General features: G+C 45.3%; 1 protein-coding gene across 1 annotated transcript; it reads left to right on the top strand.

Moving 5' to 3' along the window:
* Positions 1–7,996: 7,996 nt before the first annotated feature.
* On the top strand, positions 7,997–11,176 carry FABP1 (fatty acid binding protein 1). Its single transcript, XM_010710589.2, has 3 exons — positions 7,997–8,152; positions 9,125–9,297; positions 10,973–11,176. The coding sequence occupies exons 1-3, from the start codon at positions 8,086–8,088 to the stop codon at positions 11,159–11,161; spliced, it is 429 nt and encodes a 142-aa protein (XP_010708891.1). The 5' UTR covers positions 7,997–8,085; the 3' UTR covers positions 11,162–11,176.
* Positions 11,177–11,485: the final 309 nt, after the last annotated feature.

Here is an 11,485-nt window from a genome sequence, read left to right as displayed (position 1 = left end):
AGTGCCGCAGGGTGTAAGCAGGTGGTTTTGGGCCCGTGTGTTTTTAATTCTCTGTGTATTTTTGGAAGGCAAACGAGCCTTCCATACACCCTCAGGTTAGTTATTAATCCCTTGTTTACCAGCTTTCCTTCTCTCGTTGTGCTCCTTCAGCAGCTGACAGAAGACAACATCTCCAAGCAGGGCAGTGAAATCAGACCAATAAAGGAAAAACAGAGAGCTATACTAACGTCGTTTGCCTCCTCTACACTGATGTCTCCCTTCTCTCAGAGCAGCGTGATGAATTTGGGATTCATGCAGAGGCAGAGCACATTGTGAGCAGGAGGAAGAAACCCACACAAACTGATAGTTTTTATTAGCAATATAATGCAATTCAATTCTATCAATATGCATCTGATCATCTTGACAAGATGCTACAGCCCTGCAGAGTCACCCTGATGGGTCCTCACCTCTTCTACCACCACCAGATTTTTTATGCCTCCATGCATTCTCTTCCCATGCGGGAATTAGCAGCATGAGATTAATTAATAATGAGATTAATAATCAGCTGTAGCAACGGATCAAGAGCTGGGAAATGAAACGGCCTGCTCATGCCAAGTGCCTCCGTGTTTTTGGACTTGGACTCTGTCTGTCCTGAGCACTTCATGGCTGCTCAGCTGCTCTTTGGACCTGACAGAGATCAGCTGTTTGCAGGCACCAGCTAAGGCTACTGTGTCACCTTTTTTAGTAACGTTGCATCAGTTTCCATCTCCCTGAACTGGATTTCCTCAGCCTCACAAGGGAAAGCAGAAAGGCATATGCAGCAGTGAGAGATGGGTTTGGGTGCCTTTTCCATACCTCCTGCAAAGCACCCCCAGGCCCGGCAGAGCTGCAGAGCACGGATGCATCACTGGATGGCAGCAAAGCCTCGCACACAAGGAGGAGATGCTCAAACGCAGCCTTGTCCTGGTTGTTCCCACCCTTCCTCAGTGCCCTTCACCCTCAGTGCACCCAAGCAGTGTGTGCTTAGCCGGGATTTCTGGCAGCAGAAAGGAACGCCTCTCCAAAGGGCTCTGTTTTACAGCCGAGGAAGAGGAGAACAGGAGATGTCCTGCAGCAGGAGGCCAAACTATGGAGCTGGGTGGCCAATACAGGGGCTCACTGTGGTGTAAGGATGTCCTATATCTTTACCCCATCTTCTCCTTGAAGGTTCCAGGGGTTTATCACCCTCCATTCAGCACACTCTCTTCTCAGTGGTCTCAGGAGCCTACACCCAGGGTGAGACTCAGAAAAGGACACATGGAAATACTCCAACTCACAACCAGGACCAGAAAGTGTTGAATTTATTAAAAAAAATCAGTAAACCACAATGACACAATGCTTACTGCCCTGTACAGAGTATGTCCCCCCTCTCAGACACAGAATTGTGAACTGTCAGAGGAAGCAAGGAGTTTTCAGATAGAACCTGTAAGGTTTGGGCCAAAAATCAAAATAATTCATTTCTGCTATTCTCACTAATGTGTGTTGAGGTTTGGGTTCAGTGGCAGGAAGGACAGAAAAGACTGCAGATTGTCTGCAACTGCATGGGTAAGTTTGATATCAGATACATTTCTTCCAGCCTCAGGTCAAGGAGATATGAGACAAAAAAAGTACAATTACAAATGAATCATTGTGCAAGAAGCTGCTCCTTTCTTCATAGAATCGTAGAATCATAGAATCATAGAATCATAGAAACACAGAATGCCTGGGTTGAAAAGGACCACAATGATCATCCAGTTCCAACCCCCTGCTATGTGCAGGGTCACCAACCAGCAGACCAGGCTGCCCAGAGCCACATCCAGCCTGGCCTTGAATGCCTCCAGGGATGGGGCATCCACAGCCTCCTTGGGCAACCTGTTCCAGTGCTTCACCACCCTCTGGGGGAAAAACTTCCTCCTAATATCTAACCTAAACCTCCCCTGCCTAATTTTAAAACCATTCCCCCTTATCCTATCTCTATTCACCCTCGTTAACAGCCGTTCCCCCTCCTGTTTATATGCTCCCTTCAAGTATTGGAAGGTGTTGAGGTGAATTTAGTTCTTTTCCCCTTTTTCTACATCTGAAATTTACGACTCTATATTGTAGCTGTCTCACCTGACATGAGATAGGAATTCTCCATGTAACAGCTTCTGTTCCAGCGTACAAATGTGTAAGCATACACTTTTCCCCCCACACCCATGGTGGTTTTACAGTGCAATGAGCTGCCAGCATGTCGACCCTTTCACCATGGGTAGGTGTGGCACTTCCCTGCCATGAAGTGTTTTACAATAGGCTCAAGGACGTCCATGTTGTGGTTTGGGTCTTGTGGATCAAAGTGCAGAACCCAACTGTAGCAGTAGAACAGGAAGGGAGTGTGAGGATGGGGTTGCGCAATGGTCAGTTCCATGAGGAGACACCGAAAATGCTCTTTCCTAGAGAAGGTTGTGCAACCCAGTCCAACTCAGCCAAAGGTTGCATTGAACATGCAGGCCAAATTTTCTCTCAAAAACTGCAGTCACGTAGGATGTTGGTTCTATCACTGCCCTCCAGGCAAGAAGAGGAATGAAGATAAGGAAAGTGCTGTGGTAGGTGCACAGCTACAGCGCTTTTTCTTTATCAGCTTTCCCAGGTGACTTTGGGAAAGTTTCTCAGTCTCAGTGCACTTCATCATGTATAAAGCATGGATACCTATGCTTATGGAGGTACTGTGAATAAAGTAAATGTGGCAGAAGCACAAAATAGGACTGCATGGTGGCAATTCACTGGAATAGGTTGTCCAGAGAGGTTGTGGATGCCCCATCCCTGGAGGCATTCAAGGCCAGGCTGGATGTGGCTCTGGGCAGCCTGGTCTGGTGGTTGGTGACCCTGCATGTAGCAGTGGCACTGAAACTAGATGATCATTGTGGTCCCTTTCAACCCAGGCCATTCTATGATTCTATGATTCTATGATTCTTTGAATTTTGGACTTTGCCTGAAGCTGTGACCTTGCGAGCACCATGGTTATTTCTCACGGAGTGTCCCCCTAGCCATGAACCTGCTGAAATTTGGATGCTGTCAGACCACACACAACCTCACAGCAGCGTCATGCTTCAGCCTCGTTTGTACATTATTTTTGTGTCTTTGCTTTCCTCATTTGAAGAGCACTATTTGCTAGGGGAGGTCATGGGGGTTTGTTTGTTTACATTTGTTTTAAATATATACTGTGGTTCTGTGTTTGGCTCAGAGCAAGACAGAAAAACCTTTACCATTGTGCATTCATTCTGCAGCGTGAAGACATAAGTGCAGATACCAGTGAGGATCACCACAGTGTGTGAAGCTCCTTTAGATATCATGGGTGTGGGACACAAAGTAAACTGCTCTGACAGAGCCATTTCAAGGACAGAGGCATCAATATAGTGCACACAGAATCATAAACTCATAGAAAAATTAAGGTTAGAAATGAGTTGTACATCAGGACTCACGTGCAATTGGCAGGGCACACAGACACACAGGTTCCTCCTCCTGACTGTACGGGCCTGAGAAACTCTGCCTGACTAATTTGCAGCCATTCACTGTGAGCAGTCATTAAATGTGCCATTCTCCTTGATAAATCAGGATCAAGGAAAGCATGAACCAGGTGGAGAGGTGAGCATCATCTCAAAGTGACAACCAGGTGTACCTCCAGGAGTTCACCCGATCACCTGTAGGCACTCTGATGTTGCCACTCTTTGCCTCCCAACATGCAATTCTCCACTTGGTCAGATGAAGGTTGGCTTATCCACACTGTGTTCTAGGGGCTATTCATACACTCAGATCATACAGAGACATATGCACTGCAAATGTGAGGTGGGATGAAATGAAAGGCATTTTCCTTCATTTAAATGCTCACTGGCTCTTCCAGATCATCATCCTCACTAATGGCTAATCACTCCATTTCTCTCTCAGTGTTTTCTTTTCATGACTGACGTAAAACTGCTCCATAAGCAGTGAGCATAATTTTCAGTTTCAGTCCCTTGGCACTCTATAAACTAAGAGGTGGGATGAAGGACAGCCCCATCCCTACAGGTACCAACAGCAGTAGTCAGCTCTTCTCTAAGCTATGCCACCCAGGTGACCATTGGCAAGCAAAGCTAAGATAGGTTTCATGCTATCCATGGAAATCTTTGCCTTACTCTTGAAGAAGAAATGCTGGGCCTTTGCTTCCTTTGGAGCAAAGGTCTGAAGAGGACATGGCTGATGACAAGGGCCAAAGGCTTCCTTCTCTTTACTTCAGCATTAATAGGAAGTTTTATCAAGCGGTGGTGCTTTGTGCAAACCATCACTTTCAGCAGTCTTATCGAGGCTCTGATACTGACTTATCTAATCTAAAACAATATGAACTGGTGCTTGCACCACTACAACTTGAAAGGTACAGCCTGGAGCCAGCCAGCCTGGTCCTGATTCCATTAGACCATCAAGACAACTTTAGAAAGAGAGAAAGCTGGGAAAGGTGCCACATTTAATCTTAGTGCTGTCTTGGTAATGCAACCCAATGAAAGCTTTGTGGATATAAGGACAGAGAATTAACTGCAGCAGAAGCATCTTTTCCTGTCCTGTCCAAACTTTTGAAGCAATGCAGCCATGTGGCCAACTTAAAGAAACCTTTGTTCTTGAAATAAAAAACAAGTGAACCAAAGATGAGAAAACTGAGCAGCAGATCAAGTTCCCAGGTGCAAGCACAACAGAAATAGAGATGATCAAAGGAATAATATGGCTTCAAATAGAGGGAAACCCACTTGGGAAACCATAGCTGATGAGATTGTTACCAACCCCTTTGAATGGCTGTGGGTTTTGGGATACCCAACTGGGCTTGCATGACAGGAAGCTGTGATTCAATCAACAAAATCTTAAATTAGAACTATGGCTCAAACTGGAGTAGGCAGAGAAGGATTTTTCCTGCAGGATCCCTGAGATGCACCATAACGTCCAGGTCACCAAGAAGCAGTGCATTAAGAGGGGGTTTTTCCAGTGCCCTGGCAGACAACGTGTGAAAATGTTCACAGTTCATGGGAGCTGAGAATGGGAATCCGAGGAAGGGCTTGAAGGAAGGTGATAAAAGCTTGCAGCTGCTTCAAGGGCAGCTGTATGGTTATGGCAGATGATACAAGAGTCACCAGTCAACTGCACCCTGGGGTGAAGCAGGCCCAGCACTGCCAGGTGACAGAAAGGATTGTCCTGCTCTGCTTTGCCTGGTGCAGCCTCACTCAAGCAGTGTGTGCAGGTTTGGGCACCAGAACATAAGAAGGACAAAAAACTATTAGAGGGAATACAAAAGAGGACTACATAGGTGGTGGAGGGTCTAGAGGGCAAGACATGAGGAGTGGCTGAGGTCCCTTGTTTTGTTCCTTTTGGTGATGATCTTGCTTTGAGCAAGAGGTTAAAACAGAGCCTTTCGGAGGTTGCTCCCAACTGGCATTTCTGTGATTCATCACCTTGGGACACAGAGAATTTGGATACCTCCATGCCTAGGAGGGAGCTGAGAAGTTTTGCGTATCTTTATCTTTGATCCAGATGAGGAAAGGGAGATGAGACACTTGTGTCCTTTTTTCAGACAAGTTTCTAGAGTCTACGCATTATCTTCAAAGCAAGTTAAACAACTAAGTACCTGATGGCTTTCCACAAGACATAGCCTCCTCAATAATACTTGAAAATGGTCCTTGCTTTTTCTCTTTCTACAAACCAAATCCAAGATTTAGGCTATGAACTGAGTTTTAATGACATGCCTAATAGACTCAGCCTTGTGCTGATCAGGTGCTTTTCCACGTCTCTGGAAAATTAGAGATCTCATGTTTTAAAATATCCCATATTCTGGTGGAGAGATGTACAAATATTCTGAACTTTGCTACTGAGATTAAGTTTATCTCACCTGCCGTTTACTTAGCAAGCCTGCCTAGGTAATAATTACCCTGGCCAAATTTAATTCAGTAAAGGTTTCTTCTTTCTTCTTCTGCTTTTTTCTAAGAACTTTAGCATTTCTTTAGTAGGGGAAATAGAAAACCACAGGAAATTAAGTGATAAGTCCCCCTGGGAATTCATTCAGTTCATATAGTCTGGACATCTCCCACCAAATGAAAGAAAGAGAATGTAACTGTTCAAGACTCTGATGGTAGTTGGGAGAAATGGCCACTTGTATGAGAATTCACCCCACTTCAAATGTAAGCTGTCTTCTACAGGTATCATCTCCTCCGTTAATATGAGATATGTCAATACGCTCCCAACTGCAGTCTTGGAGAGATGTGGACTATAGATTACTGCAGTCAAGGCTGGAAATGCAATCAGGAATACTTGTTATTATAACACTTGAATACTTGTTATTATAAATTACTTAAAAATATCAATGATCAAAAATAAAACCTCTTTATTTTGTCTACAAGTGTTCTGTTGGTCTTATGTTGTGTACTTCTACGTAACTCAGCCACCCAGATTAGGCATGACGGTCATATAAAATTCTGTGGGACAAAACCTGGTGGGCTTTTCTAGATCCTTTCTCGAGCTCTGGTCCCATTTGCTGTTTTAGTCTTGGTGGTTGTGTTTCATTTCAAGCTGATGTGGGTCTCCCAGGGAAAGTATGGGTCTGGGACATCTGCACTGTCAAGCTTCCTTGGAGCTGGGGACATCAGATGCCCCTTCCAGCTCCTAAGGTTGGGTTCATCTTCCCTAAAATGAAATGTTTAGAAACACCCTGTTCACATAGGCTTCTTCTGAAGAGGCTGGAGAGAGATAAGCAGCCCTGGAATACTCCTCTTGTATTTCTCTCTTTTGGCTCAACTACACATCAGCTCAGATGCAGTCACTGCACTGCACATGGCTGGGGTTACCTGAGGAAGCTCCGTCTCCACAGACTTGGCAGACACACATTCACTCCAGCTTGCACATGTAAATAAGTGAGAACTGGGCATCTGGCAGCGTCACTCTCATACCACCACAAAAAGGCCAAACATGCAGTGAGAAGGCAGAATGAAAGACTCATGAAGAGGAGAAGGCATTTGGATGAAAAGTGGCAAAAAAATTGATAATTTTGGGAGATGTCAACAGGGACAGAAGAGATGAGATGAAGAAGCTGAACCTTGGGTGTCTGAACCCTCAGAATAAGTGTTTGGAAGCTGTGCAGCAACCTGGGATGCTTGGCCATGCTTGGGGACGTTCCATGGGGACAGTGTTGGGATTGGAGCCCAAGCACTAAGCTCAGCCTTGAGGGGAGGAACTGAGCCCAGCGAAGAGCTGCTGCTGGTCTTGCTTCTGATGCAGGATTTGAGAGAAATGCAGCTCCAAGGGCTGAACTCATAAGTTCCTTCACAAGTTACTGTGTCTTCTTTAGGGAAAGGAGAGGAAAAGGATTTTAGTATTGGCCTCTGGTAACAGCTTTGGTTGATTGATCACTGGTGCCACCAATCCATCCATCTATGTGAAAGCTCTTTCTGAAGCCAAGGTCATAGTGATGGAGCATGAACTTCAGGCTGGGCTGCTAGAATTTAAATTTGAGTCCTGTTTTTCCTTAGGGGACAATGATGGTTTTGTGAATTGTGCTACATCTGGGTTACACCAAAAACCACACTTACAAAGAACCATGAAGCATCTGCAGGAGGGAGTGAGCTAATCCTGCCAGCACACAGCCATGACTATTCGTGCCCATGCTGAAGACCCAGCATGCACAAACCAGAAACCCCACTGGTACCGTTTCCAAGGGACATCATCATCTCTCCCCACTTTCTCCTCTTTCAGATGCACACGTTCAGACCGTAAGCTGATTAGATTAATTGTCTTGTTCCGTTTATAATTAACCTTTTTGCAATTCTTTGGGTTTTTTTACTGTTTGTTTATGGATGCCACGTTGCTCCCACCATAAAACATGGGACTTTCTCTGCCCCTGCATTGTAAATCGAGGTTTCTAAGTTGTAGAGCAATTTATCACTGACCATTGCCCAGTTTTATGTTAATGTTTGAACGTGGCAATAAAGGAATTACATCATCTTACCTCTGACCAACTTTAGGGCAAAAGGTCCTTATAAAACCAAGCTGTGCATACCAGCAAGGCATCTTCTCTTGTGTTGGGAGCAACAAAAGCCTTCCATCATGAGCTTCACTGGAAAGTACGAGCTCCAGTCCCACGAAAACTTCGAGCCTTTCATGAAAGCCCTTGGTAAGTGCCTGGGTGCATTCTGTGCTACTTTGCCTCAGCAGTTTCCGCTGATATTTGGAATAGCCCAACTGTGTTGATGTGCTGCTGATGTAGACTGAAAGCAATCTGTCAGATTTCCTATTTCTGTCTGTTACTCTGCAGTTGTTGTTTTCTAAATAAGTGTGCATGGAGATATGGCCTCAAAATAGAAGGGAAAGCGTCACTCTCACTGATGGCCTGAGGTCAGGCAATGCTGGGTGTAATTTTACAGCTTGCAAGAGAGTTCCAGCAGTCCCAGCAGGCCGGGTGCTGCAACACGTGCTAAGCCAGCAGGACCTGGCTAGCTTCAGACAGTTGTAGATCTGTCCCATCAGATTGTGAAACATCAGAGTAAGCAGGACACTGCTCACCACTGCACAGCTCCAGATTCTACCATTCATCAGAAAAATAGTCAGGTTGTCTAAATGCTTAGTGATGAATGTGGCTGGCTCGATTTCCAGCAGGGATTTAGGAGGGGCTGCACCACCTCTGCATAGCTTTGTGCAGGAGGGGCTCTGTCTGCCAGATCAACTTCATGGTTTGGGGGAAGACTTTAGTGATCTGGTTCTGAGAGACCCTGAATCTCATGAAAAAGAAAAAAAAAAGTTTCCTCCTTCTTCCTCGATTTATCCCATTTTCTCTGCTTGCTTTTCAGTGAGGGAAGGAAAACTTCTTTCTTGGCTGGTGAGATAGCTATTCTACTTCTAGACAACTTCCTTGAACAAGGGAGAACTCTAGTTCCCACACAGAACCCAGGAGGACATTATATGTTATTACTCCTTCCCACTGAAGCCTTGTGGCCATTGAGGAACTGCCATCCTTGAGAAGCTGTTCCACAATAGAGTAGAAATCCTCCAAGCTGTGTGTCCTCAGATTCCATTGCGTTCATTAGGCAGCAGGAGTCCACCCAGTGATGGCTCCAATGTCCTTCTAACATCTCTTGTTTCTGCACAGGGCTTCCTGATGATCAGATCCAGAAGGGTAAGGACATCAAGAGTGTCTCAGAAATTGTGCAAAATGGGAATAAGTTCAAGATTACTGTGACTACTGGCTCCAAAGTAATGGTCAATGAGTTCACCATTGGGGAGGAATGTGAGATAGAAACGCTGACAGGAGAGAAGGCCAAGGTGAGACTTCAGATCCCGCTCTGTCCAAGCTGAGGGGTTGAGGGACATTGCATCTCATAGATGCATACATTTATGGAATCATTTGAGTCAGAAGGGATACTTAAAGGCTATCCAGCCCAACTCCCCTGCAATGAACAGGGACACCTACAGCCAGATCAGAGTGCTCAGAGCCCTGTCCAGCCTGACCTTAAATGTCTCCTAGGATAAGGCAACCACCACACCTCTGGGCAACCTGTTCCGTTCCAGTCATCCCCCTTCACATGGGCCAAAGGGAATAACCACATCAAGGGTATTAAATCTAAAGTGTTAGATGAAGGGGGCAAGAGCTGGATAATTCCCCAGACCGATTCTGCCTCTTGCAGTTTGCATGTGTGATTTAATGCATACAAAGGGTTTAATTGCTGAAACCAAGCCTGCAGGTGTGACACTCACTGCCCTGCTCCTTGTAGACCCTCTGCAAATGTCTTAAAAATAAATTTCTGAAAGTGACAGTGCACTGCTGTGTGACCTTCTGACAAACTCAGAGCCTGGCTCTCTGGGTTTCCACCTCCCCTCTGCTTCTACAAGGCACCATACATCCTCCCCTCTCAGCATCTCTGCAGATGAAGCTCTGCATTTTTAAAGCTATTTTATTGGAAATATAGAAAGCCAATATTTTAATAGCCACTTTGGAAAAGGAGGATAGAGAGGCTTTGGTAAATTCTTCTGACTGCAAACCTTTCTGTCTGAAAAGTTTGAAGTGAAAAGAGGTTTACTTTGTTATGCTGCAAAAAAACCATACTCCTCCTTCATTTTGTTGACTTAAAGGTAGCACAAGAAAGTCAACCAATGAATCATAAACCAATAAACCTGTCCTTTTAAGTCCCAGAGGCTGTTAGCTTGCCTGCCAGCCTTTTGTACTGCTGCTGTTTACGGTGGGTGAGATGATTTGACAAGGTGAGGATTTATGACTCTGGAAACTTGGTCAGCTCCAGTTCCTGGACAACACTTTTCAATGATTCATGAAATGTCAAGATGGCACCACTGGCAAATATTGCATCTCAGCTCCACACTGGGAGAAGATGACACTGCAGGGACTTTTGAAAGCAGGAGGAATGATAACTGAAGAAATGCCCCAGTGAGCTGGGCTCTGAGAGTAGTACTTGCCTTGTGTGGTTTCTAGCATCCCTGAAGACCCATGAACAGAAACCAGGGGTTACAAAAAGAGTTTTACCTTCCATAAATCAGCAGCTTGAGGGCAGATGAAGATGTTGTGCAGATGGACAAACAGGTGAACAGAAATTGATTTTGCTGTGTTATTTCTCTGAGTAATTTCAACAATCAATCAAGGCTGCCCTGAGGGTGTCAGTGCTGTCTGAAGCCTTTATAGACATGTAGTTCCTGGGGGGCAGAAACTCAACAGACATACCAATTCAGCTGAGACCTTTCCAGAAAAATTGTATCTCTTTCAAAGAGGCTTGCAGAGCCCAAAGTAAACACCCATACTCTTGCTGTGTTGCGGTCATCACCAGCACAACAATCCCTCCTCCTCTTGGGAAAGCAAAATCACCGGGGAGCAGCTTGCTCCCCACAGTTTCACAGGAGATAGTAGCATCTCAGTACAGAAGGAGAAGGACAAAATGCAGGAGGTGAGCAGTGCTAACATTAACGCCTTTGTCTCTTCCCTTCTTACCAGTGTATTGTTAACATGGAAGGTAACAACAAACTGGTTGCTAACTTGAAGGGTCTGAAATCCGTGACCGAACTCAATGGAGACACCATCATCCATGTAAGTGGAGAAGAGAAGGGCAATGGCCAGATTAACAGTGCAGACAGCTGTCTTCAGGGGTCCAAGGGGGCCCAGGCACTGCAAAGCCTCCAGTGATGCTAGAGACCTTAAACAGGTGCTGGAGATGAGCACATGCTTGCATTCGGCTCTGTAGCCAAAGCAGATCAGTTGACCAGGCAATGAAGGCATTGTTTTTGAAACAGTCTGATTCACTAAGTGCCCTCTTAGATCCTACTAGATCCTACTGGGCACTGCTGATCAAAGTTATATGTAATGAGGGCATATTTTCAGCCATATTTATAGGTTTAGGGTGGGGCCTGGCACCTGTAAAGAGGAAACGTGCAGTTCTGATTCCAGTCAATGTCAGATTATCCTTCACAGAATCACAGAATGGCCAGGGTTGGAAGGGACCTCAAGGAT

Source organism: Meleagris gallopavo, chromosome 4, assembly GCF_000146605.3.
Source record: "Meleagris gallopavo isolate NT-WF06-2002-E0010 breed Aviagen turkey brand Nicholas breeding stock chromosome 4, Turkey_5.1, whole genome shotgun sequence".
Classification (NCBI taxonomy): domain Eukaryota; kingdom Metazoa; phylum Chordata; class Aves; order Galliformes; family Phasianidae; genus Meleagris; species Meleagris gallopavo.
This window is presented reverse-complemented; position numbering and strand designations above follow the sequence as displayed.